Source organism: Ranitomeya variabilis, chromosome 2 (genome assembly GCF_051348905.1).
Source record: "Ranitomeya variabilis isolate aRanVar5 chromosome 2, aRanVar5.hap1, whole genome shotgun sequence".
Lineage (NCBI taxonomy): Eukaryota > Metazoa > Chordata > Amphibia > Anura > Dendrobatidae > Ranitomeya > Ranitomeya variabilis.
Genome location: NC_135233.1, coordinates 1,106,642,269 through 1,106,668,096, shown reverse-complemented (window position 1 = coordinate 1,106,668,096; position 25,828 = coordinate 1,106,642,269). Strand labels below are relative to the sequence as shown.

Sequence of the window (25,828 nt, the reverse complement as noted above, 5' to 3'; positions counted from 1 at the left end):
GAAAGGTTGGTGGTTCGAGTCCACCCAGGGACGTCGCACCCTTTTGCAGTCCACCCAGAGACGTTGCACAGTTGGAGAAGTTTTTGCATTGGTGCTGAGCATCTCTCTCATGTAAAAGCCATTTTGCTGACTATGTTTTGAATTCACGAGGCAAACTGGAGAAAAACTTTCTGTATGAGATAAGATAAACAAAACTTCCTTCGAGCCGGAATTGAACCAGCGACCTAAGGATTGCTAATTTAGAGCTACAGTCCTCCGCTCTACCAGCTGAGCTATCGAAGGATTGTTTTGGCCACTGTCGAAAGCCTCCTAGGTTTGGCCGTGGGTGCCACGGGCAGATGGTAAAAATGATTCATTCAACTCTGCGAAAAAGGAATCCAATGGTAGCATTGGAGAATGCGGGCATCGATCCCGCTACCTCTCGCATGCTAAGCGAGCGCTCTACCACTTGAGCTAATCCCCCAAACCTGTGAAACTTGACGTCAGTTTCACGTCACACCAGGTCACAATTTTCATATACAGTCACAGATGACATTGCTTTTTTTTTTTTTTTTTTTTTTTTAAGTGTGGACTCCGTTTTCCCATACTTGAAGAACATTTAAGGAGTCCACAACGTGATTGGTGACCTACAAATACAGTCGAGCAACTTTCTAGCAAACCCTTTCTATGCACATGGAGAATCAAACCGGGGACAGTGAAAAAACTTGCATAGTTTGTAGAAAAAAGTTGTGATGTAGCACAATCCCAAGGAGAACCGTTGAACTTTTATGGGTTGGTTTGTTTATCGAAAATGCTGAGAGGTCGTGAAGGCCTCCTGGTCTTTTTTTTTCCTCCTTTCTGTGGTTGCTAAACTGTAAGAAGAGAGTAGAGCATGAGCCTTAACACAAAACATTAAAAGAGAATAAATGCAACACCAATGGTGAAAAGCAAGACATGCGTTGGCCGGGAATCGAACCCGGGTCAACTGCTTGGAAGGCAGCTATGCTCACCACTATACCACCAACGCTTTCGGAAGTGTATGTTTTTTTGACATTTTCTGCAATAACACTAAACTTTCTGTTGACAGAAGCATTTGGATGCAATGTAATGATGAAAAGTATAAAACACAACCTTTTAGCAGAGGATGGTTTCGATCCATCGACCTCTGGGTTATGGGCCCAGCACGCTTCCGCTGCGCCACTCTGCTCGTAGTGTTGGATGCTTAGAGGAAGTCTAATTACTGTCTGCCTTCTGGTCTGTGTCGTGTAATTTATCAGCCATTTCTTATCTGTTGGCAACTAGATTATTCTTGGTGTTTTGCAATTATTTCTTTGTTTTTTTCTGTTTCCTTTAGTCATATTGTTGAAAATCATTTGAAGAAACGGTGTCTGACCTTGCTTAAGGTGCAGGCAAAAATTGTGGTCCATTGGGTCTCTGTGGTGCAATCGGTTAGCGCGTTCGGCTGTTAACCGAAAGGTTGGTGGTTCGAGTCCACCCAGGGACGTCGCACCCTTTTGCAGTCCACCCAGAGACGTTGCACAGTTGAAGAAGTTTTTGCATTGGTGCTGAGCATCTCTCTCATGTAAAAGCCATTTTGCTGACTATGTTTTGAATTCACGAGGCAAACTGGAGAAAAACTTTCTGTATGAGATAAGATAAACAAAACTTCCTTCGTGCCAGAATTGAACCAGCGACCTAAGGATTGCTAATTTAGAGCTACAGTCCTCCGCTCTACCAGCTGAGCTATCGAAGGTTTGTTTTGGCCACTGTCGAAAGCCTCCTAGGTTTGGCCGTGGGTGCCACGGGCAGATGGTAAAAATGATTCATTCAACTCTGCGAAAAAGGAATTCAATGCTAGTATTGGAGAATGCGGGCATCGATCCCGCTACCTATCGCATGCTAAGCGAGCGCTCTACCACTTGAGCTAATCCCCCAAACCTGTGAAACTTGTCGTCAGTTTCACGTCACACCAGGTCACAATTTTCATATACAGTCAATGATGACATTGCTTTTTTTTTTTTTTTTTAAGTGTGGACTCCGTTTTCCCATACTTGAAGAACATTTAAGGAGTCCACAACGTGATTGGTGACCTACAAATACAGTCGAGCAACTTTCTAGCAAACCCTTTCTATGCACATAGAGAATCAAACCGGGGACAGTGAAAAAACTTGCATAGTTTGTAGAAAAATGTTATGATGTAGCACAATCCCAAGGAGAACCGTTGAACTTTTATGGGTTGGTTTGTTTATCGAAAATGCTGAGAGGTCGTGAAGGCCTCCTGGTCTTTTTTTTTCCTCCTTTCTGTGGTTGCTAAACTGTAAGAAGAGAGTAGAGCATGAGCCTTAACACAAAACATTAAAAGAGAATAAATGCAACACCAATGGTGAAAAGCAAGACATGCGTTGGCCGGGAGTCGAACCCGGGTCAACTGCTTGGAAGGCAGCTATAGTCACCACTATACCACCAACACTTTCGAAAGTGTACGTTTTTTTGACATTTTCTGCAATAACACTAAACTTTCTGTTGACAGAAGCATTTGGATGCAATGTAATGATGAAAAGTATAAAACACAACCTTTTAGCAGAGGATGGTTTCGATCCATCGACCTCTGGGTTATTAGCAATGTAATGATGAAAAGTATAAAACACAACCTTTTAGCAGAGGATGGTTTCGATCCATCGACCTCTGGGTTATTAGCAATGTAATGATGAAAAGTATAAAACACAACCTTTTAGCAGAGGATGGTTTAGATCCATCGACCTCTGGGTTATGAGCCCAGCATGCTTCCGCTGCGCCACTCTGCTCGTAGCGTTGGATGCTTAGAGTCGAAGTCTAATTACTGTCTGCCTTCTGTTCTGTGTCGTGTAATTTATCAGCCATTTCTTATCTGTTGGCAACTAGATTATTCTTGGTGTTTTGCAAATATTTCTTTGTTTTTTTCTGTTTCCTTTAGTCATATTGTTGAAAATCATTTGAAGAAACGGTGTCTGACCTTGCTTAAAAGTCGGTGTCTGACCGCAAAAATTGTGGTTAATTGAGTCTCTGTGGTGCAATCGGTTACCGCGTTCGGCTGTTAACCGAAAGGTTGGTGGTTTGAGTCCACCCAGGGATGTTGCACCCTTTTGCAGTCCACCCAGGGATGTTGCACCCTTTTGCAGTCCACCCAGAGATGTTGCACAGTTGAAGAAGTTTTTGCATTGGTGCTGAGCATCTCTCTCATGTAAAAGCCATTTTGCTGACTATGTTTTGAATTCACGAGGCAAACTGGAGAAAAATTTTCTGTATGAGATAAGATAAAGAAAACTTCCTTCGAGCCAGAGTTGAACCAGCAACCTAAGGATTGCTAATTTAGAGATACAGTCCTCCGCTCTACCAGCTGAGCTATCGAAGGATTGTTTTGGCCACTGTCGAAAGCCTCCTAGGTTTGGCCGTGGGTGCCACGGGCAGATGGTAAAAATGATTCATTCAACTCTGCGAAAAAGGAATCCAATGGTAGCATCGATCCCGCTACCTCTCGCATGCTAAGCGAGCGCTCTACCACTTGAGCTAATCCCCCAAACCTGTGAAACTTGACGTCAGTTTCACGTCACACCAGGTCACAATTTTCATATACAGTCACAGATGACATTGCTTTTTTTTTTTTTTTTTATGTGTGGATTCCATTTTCCCATACTTGAAGAACATTTAAGGCGTCTACAACGTGATTGGTGACCTACAAATACAGTCGAGCAACTTTCTAGCAAACCCTTTCTATGTACATGGAGAATCAAACTGGGGACAGTGAAAAAACCTGTGGTTTCGACAACTGAGGGAGGTTCCAACCTGAGTTGACTGGCATCCAGGAGAGTATGTCTATTGGAGTAATATCGAGAGCTTTCCTGGCGTCTTCCAGGTCTGCAGGGGAGCGTATTGTGATCTGACGATTCCCTAATGTAATAGCAAGGCCAAACGGGAAGAGCCATTTGTATAGTAAGCCTTTTGCTCTGTTCTGTCGGAAGAGGTTTGAGAATTCGTCTCTTTGCGAGGGTGGATGGGGCCAGATCTTGAAAAATTTGAAGCTGGGAGCCGTCATATGAGAGACTGTCTTTCTCCTTAGCGTTGGCTAAAATGGCCGCAGTGTCTACAAAACTCAGAAGGCCACATATGACATCTCTTGGAGGGTCGTTCTGTTTAGGTCTGGGCTTGAGAGCACGATGGACTCTTTCGATGACAATTATGTGAGCCCTCTCTTTGCCAATAATGTTAGAAAAAATTTCTCTGGAGACCTTGTCCAGGGATTCGCGAGCAAAAGATTCGGGAATACCTCTTAATCTGATATTCTTCCTCCTACTGCGGTTTTCCTGGTCCTCCGCTGCCAACAGGGCTGTGTTTAGTTGATGTTGTTGTTGAAGGAGTTGGTCTTGTAAACAAATTATTGCTTTGGTCGCTTCCACATTGGCCGCTTCCAAGGTCTCCACTCTCTGGCCCATTTGTTGTACGTCTGCTCGCAAGCGAGATATTTCCTCTAAGAGTGGTTGCATGCTTTGAGCCATCAGCTTCTTCATGAAGGCTCTGGATATTGGCACAGAGTCGTCCACATTAGATTCGCAGTCTGAATCGTCCCCGCTAGAGCCTGTGTCACCCAAGTTGTCAGGGGAGAGAGTTCTCTTAGGTAGTTTTTTTCAAGGAGTCTGGATAGCATCAGGTTTCTTTTTGAGATATTTATCAAGGTCACCATGTGTGTTAAGGTACCTTCACACGAAGCGATGCTGCAGCGATAGCGACAACGATGCCGATCGCTGCAGCGTTGCTGTTTGATTGCTGGAGAGCTGTCACACAGACCGCTCTCCAGCGACCAACGATGCCGAGGTCCCCGGGTAACCAGGGTAAACATCGGGTTGCTAAGCGCAGGGCCGCGCTTAGTAACCCGATGTTTACCCTGGTTACCAGCGTAAAAGTAAAAAAAACAAACAGTACATGCTCACCTGCGCGTCCCCCAGCATCTGCTTCCTGACACTGACTGAGCTCCGGCCCTAACAGCAGAGCGGTGACGTCACCGCTGTGCTTTCACTTTCACTTTCGGGCCGGCACTCAGTAAGTGTCAGGAAGCAGACGCTGGGGGACGGCGCAGGTGAGCATGTACTGTTTGTTTTTTTTACTTTTACGCTGGTAACCAGGGTAAACATCGGGTTACTAAGCGCGGCCCTGCGCTTGGTAACCCGATGTTTACCCTGGTTACCAGTGTAAAACATCGCTGGTATCGTTGCTTTTGCTTTCAAACACAACGATACACAGTGATCGGACGACCAAATAAAGTTCTGGACTTTATTCAGCGACCAGCGACATCACAGCAGGATCCTGATCGCTGCTGCGTGTCAAACGAAACGATATCGCTAGCGAGGACGCTGCAACGTCACGGATCGCTAGCGATGTCGTTTCGTGTGAAGGTACCTTTACGTCTCTGGCTTCCCGTTAGAGCTTTAATTGAACTTTTTTCACGCTCTTTATTTGATTTGCCCATGATAAAGCTTCTGAAAGCGTGATGTGCAATGATCACCACTTGAGCATTCAGATAAAAATCAGTTATCCATTTGTTTGTGTAGAGCTAATTCTCTGAGCTTTTTAGGGGGTATTACCCCAGTGTTAAGCTGTGGCAAAAATTTGGACTGTTTTTCATTGTGGCGGCAGTCTATAAAAACTAAATATAATTGTGAAAAAGAAAAAAGAAAAAACAATAAAAATAAACTGAAGAGGATTGGGGTCTACAAGGGAGCGTAAGTAGCACTTCTGTTATGCTGCCTTTAGATGGCAGTGTAGTACCATGAAATGATTTTCCTTGCAGCAGGTTGGAGCTATGGAAATATTGTCTTAAAGATGTTAGCTTCAGTTCTAGACAGTCAAAATTCAGCAAAATGTGTGGTTTATAACTGGAGGTATAGCCTAGACACCACAGGTAGACCCATAACACACAAAAGGAAGATGGAGTACCTATTTCTGTTAGGTATGGGGCATCAGGAGGTTCAAGCCAGGTCCAGAAATAAATGCTTAGTTACTGAGGGTAATAAAAATTGAGTAACCCCAGCAAGGAGTCCCACAACCCACAAAGAAAAAATAGATAGTGTGCTTATTGTTATTATTGGGTATGGGGCAGCAGGAGGTGCACACTCGGTCCAGGAGACCAAAAGGAGTCAGTGGAGGATAAACGAGTTTCCCTCTTTTGTAGATCGCAGTACCTGCGGTCCCAGCTGCGGGAATCCAAAATGGCGGCGGCGGTGAATGGCGGGGAAGGAGGAGGGACTCCCAAGTCTCTACAAAAGCACCGACGACCGGGACTCAGCGCGGGTCCCAAGAGGTGACATGCACCGCAGCAAGCAAGCAGCTGGGTCTGCTCCCCAGCCATCCGAGAGCCACCAGGACTGCCGGACTCACCAGCGCAGGAAGGCAGAGGTGGGTGATGGGGGAGACCACAGGACATGGCGGCAGGCGTATCCGTGCGTGTCCGTGGGGTTCGAGTCTCGGTTCCTGTGCAGTGGGCTCAGGCATCGACGCAACTGAAGCTGGGATGGAGGGAGCAGGGACGGCGCCCTAAGTCAGTACCTCCGTGTGGCAGCTCCTCTTGCAGCTCGGCGGGTCCCAAGATGGCGCCTCCTCTCTCCGCCCTCCTCTCTCACTGGCCAGGGCTCGGGGAAGAAATAGCTCTTCTGAGCGCCGCAGTTCGCTCCGGATAGACCCCGGGGTCCTGATGATGTATGGGGTATTCGCCTCTGCAGGTTGCTTCAATGCAGTCTCCCCACTAGGAACGGCACCCAGCCGGCGGGAAAAGCGATCCTTTGACAGGCACCAGGTCTGCCTGCAGGCCTCAAGGTCTTGTTGTACTTTAAGCACAAATTTGCGTTTTCAGAGATTATAAAATATTTAGACACCTTTTTTTAGGTTAGGCCTCTGTCTGTCTGTCTGTCTTCGCCACACATTACAACTGTCCCCGTCCTGAAACAAGCTAGCAGTTTTGACCTGCATTTAGCCACCTTTTTTTCAGTTAGGCCTCTGTCTGTCTGTCTGTCTGTCTGAGCCACTTATTACAGTAGTCCTCCACTGAACCCAGCTATGCCGCCTGTGTACTCCTGTTACCAATTTGGAGCTGCATTCAGCCAAATCTTTTATTTTAGGACTACTCAGTCTGTCTGAGCCACTTATTACAGTTGTCCTCCTCCTTTCCTGAATCAAGCTATGCCGCCTGTGTACTCCTCTTACCAACCTAGAACAGCATTTAGCCAACTTATTTATTTTGTCCTAGTAACCATGTCAGACTCTCACAACAGTTGTCCTCCACCGCTGAACCCAGCAAGGCCGCCTGTGTACTCCTCTTACCAATTGTGAACTGTATATAGCCTTCTTTTTTATTTTACGCCTACTCAGTGTGTCAGAGCCACTAATTACACTTGTCCTCCTCCGCTGAACCACGCTATGCCGACTGTGTACACCTATTACAAATTTTGAACTGCAATTTGCCACCTTTTTTAATTGTAGGCCTACTCTGTGTGTCTGAGCCACTTATTACAGTTGTCCTTTGCTGAACAAAGCTATGCCGCCTGTGTACTCCACTAACCAATTTTGAACTGCATTTGCCTACTTTCTTAGTTATGCCTACTATAAGTTATGTCTGCTTCCCATTACAGCTGTCCTCCACTCAACAAAGCACAGCCTCAGTTTTCATCCAATATCAGATATTAAACTGCATTTGGCCTACTTGTTTGGTTTGGCCCTACTAATGGTGTCTGCTGCTCCTTGGTGTTCTCCTCCACTGAATATAGCTGAGCTTCAATCTTCAGGCTTTCAGCCTAAAGGAATTTTTAAAATGCATGTGACCTACTAGTTTGGTTGGGCCCTAGTAACGGTGTCTGCCACTCCTTGCTTTTCTCCTCCACTGAACAAAGCTGAGCTTCAATCTTCAGGCTTTCGGCCTATATCAGAAATTAAACGGCATTTGGCCTACTAGTTTGGTTGGGCCCTAGTAACGGTGTCTGCCGCTCCTTGCTTTTCTCCTCCACTGAATATAGCTGAGCTTCAATCTTCAGGCTTTCGGCCTATAGGAATTTTTAAACTGCATTTGGTCTACTTGTTTGGTTGGGCCTACTAACGGTGTCTGCCGCTGCTTGGTGTTCTCCTCCACTAAACAAAGCTGAGCTTCAATTTTCAGGCTATATCAGATATTACACTGCATTTGGCCTACTTGTTTGGTTGGGCCTACTAACGGTGTCTGCCGCTGCTTGGTGTTCTCCTCCACTGAACACAGCTGAGCTTCAATTTTCAAGCTATATCAGATATTAAACTGCATTTGGCCTACTAGTTTGGTTGGGCCCTAGTAACGGTGTCTGCCGCTCCTTGCTTTTCTCCTCCACTGAACAAAGCTGAGCTTCAATCTTCAGGCTTTCGGCCTACAGGAATTTTTAAACTGCATTTGGCCTGCTAGTTTGGTTGGGTCCTAGAAATGGTGTCTGCCACTCCTTGCTTTTCTCCTCCACTGAACAAAGCTGAGCTTCAATCTTCAGGCTTTCGACCTATAGGAATTTTTAAACTGCATTTGACCTAAAAGTTTGGTTGGGCCCTAGTAACGGTGTCTGCCGCTCCTTGGTGTTCTCCTCCACTGAACACAGCTGAGCTTCAATTTTCAGGCTATATCAGATATTAAACTGCATTTGGCCTACTTGTTTGGTTGGGCCCTAGTAACGGTGTGTTACACCACGCAATACTTACCTGTCTGGCCGGCGCCCTCCCGACGCTCCTCCTCGCTCATCTCTATCTGCATTCCCTGGTGTTCTTCCCTTCGGCGGTCTGCGCATGCGCAGATGTGCTTCTCTCACCGCCGGGGTTTCTGGGAGGTCGTGACCTGCTGGCTCCACCCCCAATATGGCGGTGCCCGTTGGGTATTTCTTTCCTGCATCTGACCGGGTAAGACGCCTTTGCGTCTATTGCGTTCGCTGGTTAATACCAGCATCACCTTAGGTTCCTAGGTGCCGTGCGTCTCTTGCTTTGTTTCCAGATTGTCTTTGCCTTCCAGTATCGTGTTCCCGCTGTGCCTTCCAGTCCCGTGTTCCAGACATGCCTTCCAGTTCCGTAATTCCGCTGTGCCTTCCAGTATCATGTTCCCGCTGTGCCTTCCAGTTCCGTAATGCTGATGTGCCTTCCAGTCCCGTGTTCCCACTGTGCCTTCCAGTTCCGTAATCCTGCTGTGCCTTCCAGTCCCGTGTTCCCGCTGTGCCTTCCAGTATTGTGTTCCCTCTGTGCCTTCCAGTCCCGTGTCCCAGACGTGCCTTCCAGTTTCGTAATCCCGCTGTGCCTTCCAGTATCGTGTTCCTGTCGTGCCTTCCAGTTCCGTACTCCTGCTGTGTCTTCCAGTTCCGTAATCCTGCTGTGCCTTCTAGTTCCGTGTTCCTGTCATACCAGCCAGTCCTGAATTCCTGCTGTGCCTGCTACTTCTGAGTCTCCGTTGTCTTCATCCAAGTCTGCCCTCACCTTCCTGGTCAGTACTTTGTCTTTTACTACCTCTATCTGTCCAGTGCCTCTGCCGTTCTGGTCTCTTCAGTTGCACCTTCTTCCCTCCATCTTCCGTTCTCTCTGTTATATCTTCAGTCGTCCCTTTGGCTCCCGCAGTTGTGGCTTCACCCTCCTTGGGCCTGTCCCTAACACTCCCTGTACAGGGGGTGGCACCATCTGGTTCACTCACCCTCGGGGGCTCTTAAGTCATTGCGCAGAGGGTCCACTTCCTAGTCCTAACAGTACGCAAAGGCCATGGATCCCGCTGGAGCTGCGGCTACTCAGAAAGAGCTTGTTTATCTGCGGGAGAACCAGACTCGGATGATGTCCTTTATGAAGTCTATGGAATCCTGTCTCTCTGCTCTCCAGTCCTCTGATCTGGGGAATGCCTCCCAGCTGGCTAGTTTGCAACAAGAGCTGGCTCAGCAGCGTGACGCTCAGTCCCATATTCTGGGGTATATGGCGTCAGTTGATAGTCACCTTCAATCTCTCCAGTCGGCTGTGTCCGGGCCTTCACCAGCTCTAGCTCCCCATCCCACTCCTCGTTTGGCCAAACCTCCTCGCTTTAATGGAGATCCCAAACTATGTCAGTGACGTCTTCATTTTGAGCTCCTTCCCATGTAGTATCCCACGGATCGGGCCAAGGCAGCTTTTATTGTTTCTCATCTGGAGGGAGATGCTTTGGCATGGGTTAATCCTCTTTGGGAGTGGGATGATCCAGTGGTTCTTCAGCTTTTTTCTTGAGACTTTTCGTCGGGTTTTTGATGAACTGGGTCTCTTGGCCTCAACCACTGAGGCATTGTTTAATTTACTCCAGGGGTCGTTAACTGTTGGACAATATGCTATCCAGTTTGAGACCTTATCTTCTGACCTAGGCTGGAATAATGAGGTGTTAGTAGGGGCTTTCTGGCGAGGGCTTTCTAGCCGGGTGAAAGATGAATTAGCTGGTCGAGATACTCCAACTAATTTGGAAGATGTAATTGCCTTAGCAACACGAATAGATCTTCGCTTTCAGGAACGAGCTCGGGAGAGAAGATTTCCTCATTCTACTATTACTTCCCGTGGACCTCCCAGTCCACGTCCCAGGGTCTCTACTTCTGTTTCCGTTCCAGAGCCTATGCAAGTTGATTGTGTCAAACTCTCCGAACAACGTTGCAAGGAGAGGCGCTCCCAGGGTCTCTGTTTTTACTGTGGAAGTTCCTCACATCTCCGTGTCTGCCCAGACCATCCGGAAAACTCCTCCGCCTAGGTCAGGTAAGAGAGGCCTCCCTAGGTGCATGTGAAACCTCTCATCCCCTCACTCTGCCCGTTTTGTTACATGTTCTTGGTAAACGTTTTTCTCTTGAGGCTTATTTGGACTCGGGTGCTGCAGGAAATTTTATTAGGTTGGAGGAGGTAATTAAATTCTCAGTTCCCGTAAGGTCTTTAGAGAATCCTCTTCTTCTCGCTTCTGTTGACGGAAGACCCTTGCAAGAAACCATAACTCTGTTGAGGGAGGATTTAAATTGATCCTTCACGGTTAACCCAGTGATTTCCAAATTAATATACAAGGTGTTGCCGGCAACTGAAAATGACCAGACGGAGACGTGTGTCTCTGTATGGGGGATCGAGCTGATCTCTGGCCCCCGTTTATTTTGTATATGAGTTTTCATTGTCACAGAAATTATACTTCAACCAATCAGCATAAGAACACGCTCACAGTTCTTAACCTATAAGAATGCAGGAAAAACTTAACCCATGAGGATACAGGAAAAATGGAAACTACAGATATGGTCATGTCTTTTTGGCACAGTATGTGTTTTTCTAACAGATGCCTCAGTCTTGTATAGTGATACACCCCCGAATCTATTATCTGGCTCGAGACAGAAGACTCAAGGTCTTTATACCAATTATGAACAATAGCCTAGTTGCATACCAGGCTTGTGAACAACAAGATAAAGTTACTTCATGGCAGCTGTAACCTTTTACCTAATTAAATAACAGAATTTATCTTTAAGCAACAAGAAAATGGAGTCAAAAACACAAAAAATGGAGAATCTAGCACAAAATGGAGAACCTTTCATAATTTGTTCCTTCACATTCCCCCCTAGATAAATTTTGTTAATTAATGTCCAGCATCAGAGATACTATCCCAAGCTCTAAGCTCGAGGGGTACTGGTCTTCACATGACTGGTGCCATGTTACCAGCCATTTTAAATACAGTTTCATTAATATCTACAAGCGAGGGAAAAATCTTATTATTTCACAGTCTAAGATAAAGCAGTACAAAAAGTATATAAGAAAATATATTTTCACCTTGACAATCCCCCCTAAACACTAAGTTTTTTTTTTCCCTTAAAGAAAGATCCTTCGAGACTGTCCATGTGATGGGAAAAGGGGAGGTGGATTTCTTCATCCAGACACCTCAGAAACTCTCCCCTAGCGAGAGGCCTCCAGGCAACTGAACCCTTCACTAACCTCACATGGAGTTCTCCCACTGTCCCTAAACTAAATCTCTTAGCATCATCTGAGAATGGGGGGTTCTGTCTACTCTCTTGAGGGGGACATACTTGGGGATCTCCCTTGGATCAGTACCATCGTACTCTGGTGGGTCTACTTCTTGATTGAGGAAGGTGCCAGTCGAGATTGCTTTCACTAACTACCTAGGCCTGCCCAGGTGTACTTATACATCTATCATATGGTCATTATTTGTTTGTAAAATGAGAAAGGTTGGTTCTCAGGGTCAGCCAATTGTTTTTGCATAGCTAGCTTGTCAGAGGGCCTCCAGGGATAATATTCCTGTATCTGTCTTGCCCTACCTGATGTGGTTGGTTCTCTGGTGGTGGGGGTGACATGACATGCTGGTCTACAGCTCCTTCCCAAAAGGATTACTGTCAGCCTACTCCTAAAAGTTAATGTCCCCACTATCCACCAACCACAATCCTGTGTCAGCTTCTTATATCACTGCATGTGATCTTGTCTGGACAGGATTCAGTGTAATTCTCTTAGGTCGGGTTGCAGCACGGGTCATACAAGTGTTAGGGCCCAAATCCTCAACTATACCCTGGAAGGCATCACAGCTATAATTGACAAATCTTTGTTCACTGTAATATATATATTTGATCCATTCAACATTTTTATTAATCTGCACCTGTGGGATTATAGAAGCAATGCCGGCATAAATCTGGTTCTGGGCTTTAAACTGGTCAGGCACCCCCCTTGGCACTCCAATGGCATCAATATATATCAGTGGATCTTCTTCATAACTCATGTGGAGCTGATCAAAACTTCTCCTCTTTCTGGTAGGTTCATCAGGTATCTTTGGATCCCAAAAATAAAATCTTGAACTGCATGGCTAGTTTAACAAGGGTGCATTGACCTATCCAGGCATTAGGCAACCTAGGACGGAGTTTACCATCTCCACATAACCAATAAATGTCGTACATATATTCTGTATGTTTGATTAGCAAATCAGTATCTAGAGAACTGTTCTCTTTGCAGAAACTTGTCTTGAAGATCCCTACTGGTGTACCTGTGGTGTCGTGGGAATTATAGCAGGTGTAATTGTCAGCTAATATGCTTACTCCTCCTGGAACCTTTAGTTTAGGTTCCTTATGAATTAGTGGGACATAATCTGGACAATCAGTGGACTTCAGACCTTTCAAACGATTCATGACACAGGCAGTGGTGTTGTCATCAGGAAAAAGCAGTGCATGTGTGTATAGGTGTGTATTCGCAGCAGCACAAGCAATACATCCTACAGAGATATTCTGGACTCTTACATTATATCTCACCCATTCTAACGATAGGTTTTTCCTTGGGGCTGTTTGTGTTTCTATGGAGAAAACCTCTTGCCAACTGAGACCTGGAATGGGGATCACTTCATTAACTACATTTTGCAAACGCTCACCTGGGCTTGTTTTAGGTGTACTGGTAACAGGGGTCATGGTTGGTCTGAAACTAATATCCTGGAGCTGTATATGGCCTAAATTCCCATAGTATCCACTACTAAATACATAATTATAATGCCTTCCCAGTACAAATGTCTGCAGGTCAGCAGATTGGGGACTTTCAAGATTTAGGAGGGGGTGACAACTTCTACCCCATTTACAGCCCCTAAGTGGTTGCAGAAGGGCTGTTAGATGCATTCTCTCACGAAGACTCCTACCCGTCCCATCCTTGGGAACATGGCTTCACTAGGTTTATATCCCCAATCATCTCCCGTATTCCAGGCAGCATCTGTCTAATAATAACAGTTATTGTTGTCATTTCTGGTAACACATATATAAAACTGGATGATCCCCTCTACCACCCGTTCAGTCTCGGGGCACTTGACTACATCACAGAAATCAAATCGCCAGATATTCACCGGGGCTGTCAGATTTACCCAGAGAATAGTGGGGCCAGAATTCTTATTTACAATAGGGGCCGAAGAGGTAGGGGCGAGGATAGCCCCTGGTCCCAGGATCAAAAACAACAGCAACATTTCCCTTCAGTCACTACTGTGACTAAACACTGGTTCGGTCTCTTTTACAGTGTGAGGCGTGGATCCAGGTGCTCTTTCCTTCAAGTTTTACTGCAGTGGGGGTGACCAGGATCACCGTGTGGGGTCCTTCAAATCTTGTCTGGAGACAATCTCTGCACACAAACTTTTTCACATACAACAGATCTCCTGGCACAAAGGGATGGTGTCCAGGAACCTTGTCTGGGTCTGGAAGACAACTAAAAATGGTTAAATGCACTTTGGCAAGGTGTCCATGTAAGGCCTGCACATAGCTAGTCAAGTCCTGTCTTCCTGTTTGGGGTATATCTTACTGAAAACAAAGCTAGAGTGAGGCATTCTGTCCATGGTTTACCAGTCTCTGCCATTGCCTTCTGGATTTTAAGCTTAAGAGTTCCATTTAGTCTCTCCACTTTTCCACTGCTCTACGGATGGAGTATGCAATGCTTGACTTACCCCCAGTGCTGCCATTACCTCTGACATGATCTCTCCAGTAAAATGGGAACCCTGATCGCTTTCAATGACTTCAGGAACTCCATACCTGCATATGAACTCAGCCATCAGTTTCTTCGCCGTTGTCTTAGCCGTAGCTTTGGCAACTGGGTAGGCTTCTGGCCAACCTGAAAATAAATCAATGCAGACCAACACATACTCATACGTCCCTACCCTGGGTAACTGAATATAATCAATCTGCAGTCTCTGGAATTAGTAAAGGGGCCGGGGAGTGTGTTTGGATGGGGTTTTCACTGTCCTACCCTGATTATGTGTGGCACATATCATGCAGCTCTGTACCTGCCTTTCTGCGCAGGTGGAAAACTCGGGGGCAATCCATTGTTTCTGTAGGGTGTCACACATGGCCGTCTTCGAGTGGTGCACATTCTCGTGCAGAACCTGTGCCATCATTGGGTACAGTACCTGTGGTAGGCAGACCTTTTCACCCCTCCCCCATAGCCCAGTGACGGTATCAGAGCAAGCCCCTATCCTTTGCCTCCTATCTTTCTCCTCCTTACTTGCCTGTTTTTGTAACCGGGCTAAGATGTCTTTCAACACAAGTGGAGATGGTGGGGTGTCTAGGTGATGTACTTGAGAGGCCACAGGAGTGCTTGCTGCTTTCTTGGCAGCCTGGTCTGCCAGTGCGTTACCCTTTTGTCCGTCCATCAGTGCCTTTGGTATGTGCCTTTACCTTTATGATGCCTGCTTGGGTGGGGAGCTGTAGTGCATTCATAAGTTGCTGGACTGCCTCAGCATGTTTAAAGGGGTGGCCATTTGCTGTCAGGAAAGCCCTGGCTCTCCAGATAGGCCCATAACCGTGTGCAATGCCAAAGGCATACCTGGAATCAGTGTAGATATTTACAGTCTTACCTTCTACTAGTTTGCTCTGCTTCTTGTGCAGACATATAAGCTGGCATTGACTCTGCCTTGATTACCTCATGTTCTGAGACCACAGCATATCTGGTACAGTAGCGTCCTCGGTCATCTTGGTGACGGGATCCATCTACAAAAAGCTCAAAATCAGCATTAGAATGGGCACACTAGAGACCAGCCGTTTCCTGAAACATCAATTCTAGACAATCATATGGTTTGGAAACCTAATCTTGTTCCTCTGGATCCATTTTAGAAAGAAAAAGAGTCCTTTTTCATATCACCTACTCCTTCCCCCTTTGGATCCATAGGTACTAGGAGAAGAGTAGCGGGGTTTAGGACAGTGCACCTTTTCAAAGTCACATTAGTAGGCATGAGAATAGCACACCGAAGTCGCAGCTGTCTGGTCATGGACATGTGGCTAGATTATACTTGGTTAGGGATACTATATACATTGTGTGGGGTATGGACCATCAGTGGGTAATTTGATTGAGTCCATGAGGGTTTTAACAGCTTCAGCATTCTTCACTGGAGTCCCGGCGGTGGTAATAAACCCTCGATTGGCCCATAGGGCTCCTAAATCATGAGCAATACCAAATGCATACTGTGAGTCCGTGTATATATTAGCCCGCCTGTCTTTGGCCAGAACACATGCAGTAGGCAGAGCCTGAAGTTCTACTTCTTGTGCTGACAGTGAGGGAGTGCAGCTCTGTGCACTACAGTATCTTCCGTAGTAACAGCGTATCCGGTGTGGAATCTGCCAAATCATCAGCATATCTTGAACCGTCTTCCAGGGCATTGTATAGAGGTTGCATTATACGGGATGCGTCCGGTATCCACTGACAACAATAAGTACATAGTCCAAGAAAACGCTGGAGTTCAGTCTCATCTTTTGGTAAAGGAAGGGAGCTGACGGCTATTTTTCTTTCTTTTGTGAGGTGTCTGACACCCTGAAGGAGACAGTGACCCAAAAATATCACTTGACCAAGGCAGAACCGAAATTTCGAGGCCGAAACCCGACAGTTCAGATCTGCCAGATACTTGAGAAAACTAACAGTGGCAACAATGGTTTCCTGCTCTGTCCGTTCACACAACAAAAGATCATCCACATACTGAAGCAGCATGACATAGGGGTGTTCTAACTGCCAGGGTAAAAGACACTCTCCCATATTTTTTGCAAACTGATTGGGACTTCTTTTTGGGCCCCCTGTGGCATAACTGTCCGCGTCAATTGTCATCCCTGATAAGTGAATGCAAACAGAAACTGGCAATCTGGGTGTAATGGAATGCTGAAGAAGACATTGGCAAGGTCAATAACTGTGAACCAAGCAGCATCCTGAGATATCTGGGACAAAAGAGTATGTGGATTAGGCACCGGAGTTTCTGGAACAGTAACTGCATTAACTGCCCGTAGACCTTGTACCAGCCGGTACACAGGGGGTTGTCCGGGTGGGGTCTTTTTCTTAATGGGAATCAAGGGCGTGTTCCATGGGGAAACACAGGGTATCAGGGCACCATTATCGAGTAACGTTTGTATTTGCCCCTTGAGGCACTGCTCCTGATCATGTTTCAAAGGGTACTGATGGACTTTGGGAAAAGGGGCACCAGGTTTGAGAAACACTTTTACTGGTTCTACAGGCATTATTGGGGGAGAATCTGGGTCTATCAGGACCATCATAACTGTGGGAAGGGCAAGTAGGATACAGATCTCATTATATTCATCTGCATAGGGGTTATATAACGTAAGGACCATCTGACCATCATCTTGGAATTGTATTCTGGAGCGGAACTGTGATAATAAATCTGCCCCCAGTAAATTTACCGGACATGAGGGAGAGATTACGAACTGAGCAGTAACTTCAGGGAAAGGTCCCACAGGGTTAGGTTTTATAAGAGTATATTTATTGGGTCTGTCATCTACTCTAATTAAAACAAGCTCTTGATCTGAGAATTGACATGGGGCTGGGGAGGGACCTTATCATCAAGCAGGGAGACCCCCCTGTTCCAGATCATCATTTTTAATTGTTTGTCTTTCTGACACATTATTCATCAGAATTCACTTCCTCTGTTGATCCTCAATTTGCTATATATCAACCACTCAACTTGCTTTTACCAATCTTTCAATCACTTACAAATTTCCTTCTAAAACCAGGCACTATATTTCACTTTCGAATTCCAGATTATAATATTTCTTTATACTTAAAAACAATGTTGTCGCTTTAAACAAGACACAGATCTACCAGAGAAAATACAGAGAACACAGTTACAGTATGTGCTCTCTCCATTCCAAGGACACAGAGATAAGAGAGATCACAGCATTCCTCTACACAGAGAAAAGAGACAAGCAATAGCGCAGCTACGCGACCCCTCCCATCGGATATTTCAAAGACAAACACAAACGAAATACAGTAGTTCTTAGACTTAATTAATTTCTACAAAATCTTCATCGCACAATTCACATACCAGAACACCTTAGAAAAACCAATGATTGAGAATATTTTCCCTGTCTTTGGGCAAACAATATCAGATTCATAATACAACTTCAAAGACTTCTTTTCCTTCCACAAAAACGGATTCTCCTTTAGAGCTAAATATCCTTCTTAGTTGTGCATAATACCGACGGCCTTACGGTTTTATTCCACTGGGTCTCTCTTTGTCCCCCGCTGGGACAACCCAAAAACGCGGTACTCAGTGAAAGGAGGAGGGCGTCTTAGACTTAACCCTCCGGACACCCCTGGAAATACATAAATATATGATTCCTGAGTTACGCATCCTACCCAATCTTCGATCACCTCACCGCGCCTGATTCTAACAGTGATCAGGAATTCAGGATATTTTGACTATAAAGAGAATTACATCACTGGTCAATCCGGGGTGTCCGTCCCTTATGAGGTACGGTTCGAGCACTGGGCTTCCAACGGAACTACACCTCTATATGATTCCACCCAAAAATCATCCCACCTCCGGGGACAAACCTCAGATCCTCTTTGCAGCAACAAACACAGGAAAACCACACCAAACGGTCAGTCTGGACAGTATAACTGCCAACTTACCGTGGTTGTTGTGGGGGATGATCAGTCCCAATTTTCCAGTGCCTGTGTCCGGTCCGAGGGTCCTTTGTCTTGTTGTCCTCCGGGCGGCAGAGGCGTTCCTGCTTGGAGCCCCACGTTAAGCGCCAACTGTTGAGGGAGGATTTAAATTGATCCTTCACGGTTAACCCAGTGATTTCCAAATTAATATACAAGGTGTTGCCGGCAACTGAAAATGACCAGACGGAGACGTGTGTCTCTGTATGGGGGATCGAGCTGATCTCTGGCCCCCGTTTATTTTGTATATGAGTTTTCATTGTCACAGAAATTATACTTCAACCAATCAGCATAAGAACACGCTCACAGTTCTTAACCTATAAGAATGCAGGAAAAACTTAACCCATGAGGATACAGGAAAAATGGAAACTACAGATATAGTCATGTATGTGTTTTTCTAACAGATGCCTCAGTCTTGTATAGTGATACACCCCCGAATCTATTATCTGGCTCGAGACAGAAGACTCAAGGTCTTTATACCAATTATGAACAATAGCCTAGTTGCATACCAGGCTTGTGAACAACAAGATAAAGTTACTTCATGGCAGCTGTAACCTTTTACCTAATTAAATAACAGAATTTATCTTTAAGCAACAAGAAAATGGAGTCAAAAACACAAAAAATGGAGAATCTAGCACAAAATGGAGAACCTTTCATAATTTGTTCCTTCACAACTCAAGTTACGCACTTGGTAGAGCTTAAGGTAGGGGCTCTTCATAGGGAGAGAATCTCGTTCTTTGTTTTAGCCAACATTTCTCATCCTATTCTTCTTGGCCTTCCGTGGCTGCGACTCCACAAACCTTTTCTAGATTGGCATAAAGGCAACATTCTTCATTGGGGAGATTCCTGTCGGTCTCGTTGTCTGCTGCCGGTTCGTCCTGTGGGTGCTCCCTGTCCCTCTCCCATTCCCTCCGGGTTGCCTTCGGCTTTTTCTTCTTTTTCGGATGTTTTTGATAAAAAGGAGGCAGAGTCTCTTCCTCCTCATCGACCCTATGACTGTCCTATAGATCTCGTTCCTGGTGCCACGCCTCGCCTGCAGAGACTCAAGCTATGTCGGACTATATTCTGGAGAATCTCGCTAGAGGTTTTATTCGGAAATCTTCTTCTCCAGCTGGGGCAGGTTTCTTTTTTGTGAAGAAGAAGGATGGTACTCTTCGCCCGTGTATTGATTACAGGGTATTAAATAACATCACTGTGAAGAACAAATACCCCTTACCTCTAATCTCTGAACTTTTCGACCATCTGAGAGGAGCACGAATCTTCACCAAGCTTGATCTTCGGGGAGCCTACAACTTGGTCCGCATCCGTGCGGGAGACGAATGGAAGACCGCATTCAACACTCGGGACGGACACTACGAGTATTTGGTAATGCCTGTAATGCACCTGCAGTGTTCCAAGAATTCATCAAAGACATTTTTCAAGACTGTCTCTATACCAGTGTTGTGGTCTATTTGGATGACATCTTCATTTTCTCTCCTGACATATCCACCCATCGACGAGACGTCCGCCGAGTCTTACTTCGTCTAAGAGAGAATCATCTTTTCGCTAAGATTGAAAAGTGCATCTTTGAACAATCTTCCATGCCTTTCCTGGGGTATATCGTGTCTGAGGATGGTCTGAAGATGGATCCTGAAAAGGTGTCTGCCGTTCTGAATTGGCCCTGGCCATCGGGAGTAAAGGCTATTCAGCATTTCCTTGGCTTTGCCAATTACTACAGGCAATTTATTCCTCACTTCTCCTCTCTGTCTAAGCCAATCTCCGCCTTGGTTCGCAAGGGGGTCAATCCTAATCTTTGGCCACCGGAGACTGAGACAGCCTTTCAAACTCTGAAGCAAGAATTCGCTTCTGCATCGGTGCTTCATCGATCTGATACCAACAGGCCATTCATTCTAGAAGTGGATGCGTCCTTTATCGGAGCCAGAGCTGTACTGCTACAGAGGTCTAACTCGGGTCGATTAGTCTCTTGTGGTTTTTTCTCCAAGACATTTTCTCCTCCAGAACGTAATTATTCCATCGGTGAGAAGGAATTGCTCGCCATCAAATTGGCCCTGGAGGAGCAGCGGTACCTTCTTGAAGGGGCAGTTCATCCTTTTGTCATTTTTACGGACCACAAGAATCTAGCCTATGTCCAATCAGCTCAAAGGCTGAATCCTCGACAAGCCAGATGGTCCTTGTTCTTCGGACGTTTCGATTTTGAATTACATTTCCGACCTGGAGATAAGAACATCAGAGCTGACGCCCTGTCACGGTCTTTTCAACCGTCAGATGTGGAGGTGAAACCTACGCACATTCTTGATCCAGCCAAGATTGTTTCTTTGGCTCCTCTAGATGTGATCACGCCACCTACGGGAAAGACTCTTGCATCTAATCGTGACAAGTTAAAGGTCTTACATTGGGGTCATTCCTCTCTGTTCGCTGGACATGTTGGAGGTAAGAAGACTCTCTCTCTGATTTCTCGACATTATTGGTGGCCTTCTCTTCGCCAGGATGTGTTGGATTTCATTGCTTCATGTTCCTCGTGTTGTAATAATTATAGGGGATAATTCAGGAGACTCTTTGCGTGGAACAAGACAACAGGACACAGTTTTATAAGTGGTAAAGTTTATATTATCACACGGTGATTCAAGCAGGTGCAGAGAGAAACTCAAGTCCACACTTGGTGCAAATAATAAACGCAGCTTAGCAGTCAATAGGAAACTTAAGAGGTAGATGGAAACAAACAGAAAGTCTATGAAGCACAGTTATACTTGAGGAAACTTGACACAAATAGATCCTTGACTTAGTCCAGACACACATAGATATGCTATTAGGCAGTTCAAATCATATCTTAGCTCAACCAGGGAGGTCTGGTTAATAGTCTCAGGTTTTGCAGAGCAGAAACAGCTTACATGTCCAGCAAATGTGTAGCGCCCCCACCCGCCGCAGGGCCGAGGGGTACCCGGTACCGGGCCTACGGGTCTCTGCTTCTGGGGTTGTCACGGCGGCTAGGCCCCGGTCCGTGACCCTGCCGTGGGGCGCACAGTGAATGATAGGTGTGGATATTGGTAGTGGTGGTGGTGCGGTGCAGTAAATAACGAGGACACCAGGTTGCAGTCTCTTTACCTCTTTACTGAAGATCTCTGGGTCCTCAGTCCAGAATACGGTTCACCAGGCTGCGCAAGTCCGGCCGGTCCGATGGCACCTCCAGAGCTCTCTTCACAGGTGGAAATCGGTGCCTTCCTTCTAGCGCTATGTGTTGCGGTCCTCCCCTGCTGTGCTTACGGAAAGTCCCCACAACCGTTGTGTCTGTTTCTTAAGTTCCCTCACAACTCGATTAAATGATGTTCTTCTAATCCTCCGTCCCTCCCTGTTGTTCTGGTTGGGACGGCACCCGTTTGACGGGTAGGCTCGGAGCTCTTCGGGGACCCTAGAGTCGCCCCTCTCCACAAGGTGCCCCCCAAGACTTCATAGGTGATTTGTGTGAGACAGCCCGCCTTAGACTGACTGTCCTGCCGCTGTTTAGAGTATTGCTTGAAGCTGAATGTTATGATACTCCCTCGGCGTTCCGGCCACCGGTAGTGCGCCTCAGTAGGATGTTGCCTCGGTCTTACAGCACGACCCCTACTGGTATTTCTCCTTTTGCGTGATCTCGTTTCTCACTCAGCACAATCTATCTCGCTTCTAGTCCTTCCTTGGGCACCGCCGCTATGCTGAGCAGGCACGGTCCCGTTACGTTCGTTCAAGTTGCCAAGCCTCGGTCAGGATCCCACCCCTGACAGAGACCCTACTGTATCTTCCCCCACAACACCCTCTGCCACAAGGTGTTGCCTGGTTCCAACCCAGTCAGCTTTCTCATCTAACTTCCTGCCTGACCCCCAGTTTACCCACTATGGTGGGGAGTGGCCTAATGAATAGCACCCTTAGCTCCCCCTGGAGGCCCAGCTGTGAAATATATTGGTGTCTGTGATACCTGATCAGGTGAGCTCCTTCAGTGCCATCAGACGCACCGTAGCTCCCCATAGTGGCGGAGCCACGGTACTGCAGCGACCAGGACTCTGGGGCGCTGCAAATGCAGATGGAAGTAACACAAGCAGCAGATGAAGGAGGATTACTGAACACTGGTGTATGCAGCAGGAACTCAGAGCAGAGTGGCAGGATCTCCAACACAGGTTCACAGGAGCAGGTGCAGGTGCAAGGCCAGGGAGTAATCAGGAGCTGGATGCAAAGCAGAATAATCTAGCAGAGACTGAAGGCTGGGGTGGAGTTTTATAGCAGGAAGACAAGTGCACATGAGACCAAAGATGCCATGTTGGAAAAGGGCAGTAATGCACAAAAAGGTAAAAAATGTTCAGAGTCCTGACATTACTCCCTCCTTAGAAGTGGCCTCAGGACGATCCTGGACCTGGTTTCTCAGGGAATCTCTGATGAAAACGAGAAATCTTCTGTTGGGCATTGATGTTTTCCACAGGTTCCCAAGAGTCTTCCTCAGGGGGATATCCCTGCCATCTTATCAGATATTGGAGCCGATTCCTGCGAATCCTGGAATCAATAATTTCCTCCACCATGAATTGTTCTTGCCCATCAATCACCACAGGCTGCGGAGGTGGCACAACACGTCCCTGGAAGGTATTAGGAGATACAGGCTTTAGTAAAGATACATGAAAAACTGGGTGTACCTTCATTGTCCTAGGTAGCTTCAGCCGGCAGGCCACAGAGCTTACAATACGGTTGATCTTGAAAGGGCCAATGAATTTCTGTCCAAGTTTTTGTGAAGGAACACTTAACTTCAGATTCTTAGTTGCTAACCACATGGAATCTCCTACCTTGAACATGGGTGCAGGTTTACGGAATCTATCAGCCGATCTCTTATAACGTTCTTGAGCCGTGGTCAGGGATTCCTTCAGAACCTCCAGATCTTGTCTCATCGCAGTCAGCCTTTCCTCCACTGCTGGAACCGGAGAATTAATTGGAGACCTAGGTAAAATACACAGATGATAACCCAGATTGGCAAAGAAAGGTGTAAATTTAGAGGAGGCGCTCTGAGAATTATTATATGAAAATTCGGCTAACGGCAACAACTCCAACCAATCATCCTGGAGATGGCTGACATAGCATCTTAGATATTGTTCCAGCTTCTGGTTGGTACGCTCAGTCTGACCATTTGTCTGGGGATGGTAAGCAGAAGAGAGACAGACATTAATATTGAGTGCAGAGCAAAACCCCTTCCAGAATCTTGAAGTGAACTGTACTGCACGGTCAGAGATGATCTCATCCGGCACCCCATGCAACCGAAAGACATTCTGTATAACCAAGTTCACTGTATCTTTAGCAAAGGGGAGGCCGGTGCACGGAACAAAATGAGCAGCTTTAGTCAGGCGATCAAGTACCACCATGATTGTATTCATGCCCCCCGATGTAGGCAGCTCCACAATAAAGTCCATTGATATAGACCCCCAAGGGTGGGATGGAACAGGTAATGGTTATAGAAGACCCGTAGGTGCCACATTAGGAGTCTTGTAACAGGCACATACCTCGCAAGTGAGAACATAGTCCTTGGTATCCTTCAGGCAAGTTGGCCACCAGAAGAATCGGCTCAGGAACTCTTGTGTCTTCTGTATCCCCCTGTGACCAGCCAACTTGGAGTCATGTACCAACTTGAGGATCTGCAGACGGACGACCTCCAGGATGTAGATACGTCGATATCTGAACCACATGCCACCCTTAAAGACAAGATTAATATCCACAGGTGGGTTGGCCAGAAATACATCACCTTCATAGGCCTCCCTGCACTCCTTCCACAAGTCCTGATCGTGGATAACTCCGATGAAATTGGCATCAGATAGAATGGTCTTGGACGGGGCTCCAGGTACGGAATCAGCAGCATGGATTCGGGATAAATCATCAGCCTTCCCATTACGAGAACTTGGACGGCACGAGATAACAAAGTTAAATTGATTTAAGAATAAGTTCCAACGAGCCTGATGAGGAGAAAGACATCTAGCGGATCTAAGGAACTCTAGATTGCGATGGTCAGTTAGCACTATGATCTGTTGTGCAGCTCCTTGCAGAAGATGCCTCCATTCTTTGAAAGCCGCAATAATAGCCAGCAATTCCTTGTCTCCCACATCGTAATTCTTCTCTGCTGAGGTTAGTCTACGGGAAAAGAAAGCACAAGGATGTAGCAGACCCTTCTCTTCAGTTCTTTGGGAGAGAATAGCCCCCAAAGCATTATCAGAAGCATCCACCTCCACAATGAAAGGATGTGTTCGATCTGGGTGTATCAACAGCGGTGCTGATGTGAAACAGATCTTCAGCCGATCAAAAGCTTCTTGAGCCTGTGATGACCACTTAAAGGGCTATTCCTTCTTTGTCAAGGAAGTAATGGGACGGACAATATCAGAAAAATGTTGAATGAAGCGTCTGTAGAAATTTGCAAAACCAATAAAATGTTGGACCTCCTTAACGTTCTTGGGTGCCGGCCAGTCAAGGATAGCCTGAATCTTACCAGATTCCATGTTCAGCCCCTGGAGAGAGATGATATAACCCAAGAACTGTATCTCAGAACGATGGAACTCGCATTTCTCCAGCTTGATATACAGTTGGTTCTCTTTCAGAATTCTTAAAACAGTTTTGACATGTTCTTCATGCTCCTGTAGAGAGTCAGAAAAGATTAGTATATCGTCCAAATAGATCTCCACAAAGTGGTCCAACAAATCTTTGAAGATGTCATTAACAAGGTGTTGAAATGCTGCAGGGGCGTTACAAAGCCCGAAGGGCATCACAAGAGATTCAAAGTGTCCATACCGGCATCTGAATGCTGTCTTCCACTCATCCCCTGGACGAATACGCACCAAATTATAAGCCCCACGAAGATCCAGCTTAGAGAACACCTTAGCATGGCGGACTCTTTCCAGTAATTCGGGAATCAGAGGCAAAGGGTAATGGTTTCATATGGTTACCTTATTGAGTTCCCAATAGTCAACACACGGTCTCAGGGTCCCATCCTTCTTCTTTACAAAAAAAATGGGTGCCCCTGCTGGTGAGGAAGAAGGACATATGAAGCCTTTGGCCAGATTTTCATCAATATACTCCTTTAAGGCTTGAAGCTCAGGTGCCGCCAAAGGGTATACGTGACCAAAAGGAATATCTGCCCCAGGAAGCAACTCAATGGAACAGTCATAATGCCTGTGTGGAGGAAGTTGATCTGCATTCTTCTTGTCACAGAGGTCAGAGAACTCTTTATATGCTGGAGGTAAAGAAGATACCTGTACATGTGGTTCTGTAGCCGTGGACTCAGGGACAGCTTCTGTTAACGCTGAGTTGCTCCTTGTTGGAAAGATAATATCCTTTGTCTCCCAGTTGATAATTGGGTTCTGAGAACACAACCAATGAATGCCTAAAATCACAGGAAAATGAGGAGAAGAAATTA

The 25,828-nt window shown here is 46.2% G+C and overlaps 1 protein-coding gene across 1 annotated transcript; it reads right to left on the bottom strand.

Annotated features, from left to right (window-relative positions):
* Window positions 1-22,644: 22,644 nt before the first annotated feature.
* On the bottom strand, window positions 22,645-23,370 carry LOC143810246 (chromobox protein homolog 5-like). The gene is made up of 2 exons (XM_077293112.1): window positions 23,223-23,370; window positions 22,645-23,018 (listed from the first exon to the last, which is right to left on the bottom strand). Exons 1-2 carry the CDS (start codon window positions 23,322-23,324, stop codon window positions 22,785-22,787), a joined length of 336 nt encoding a protein of 111 aa, XP_077149227.1. The 5' UTR covers window positions 23,325-23,370; the 3' UTR covers window positions 22,645-22,784.
* Between the last annotated feature and the right edge of the window lie 2,458 nt (window positions 23,371-25,828).

What these genes read in the sequence shown, in the direction of transcription:
- LOC143810246 (XM_077293112.1), bottom strand. Translation starts at nt 23,324, where the DNA reads ATGAGACAAGATCTGGAGGTTCTGAAGGAATCCCTGACCACGGCTCAA. An exon ending in AACCTGCACCCATGTTCAAG is followed by an intron (nt 23,019 to 23,222) that starts GTAGGAGATTCC and finishes AATACCTTCCAG; the next exon opens with GGACGTGTTGTGCCACCTCC.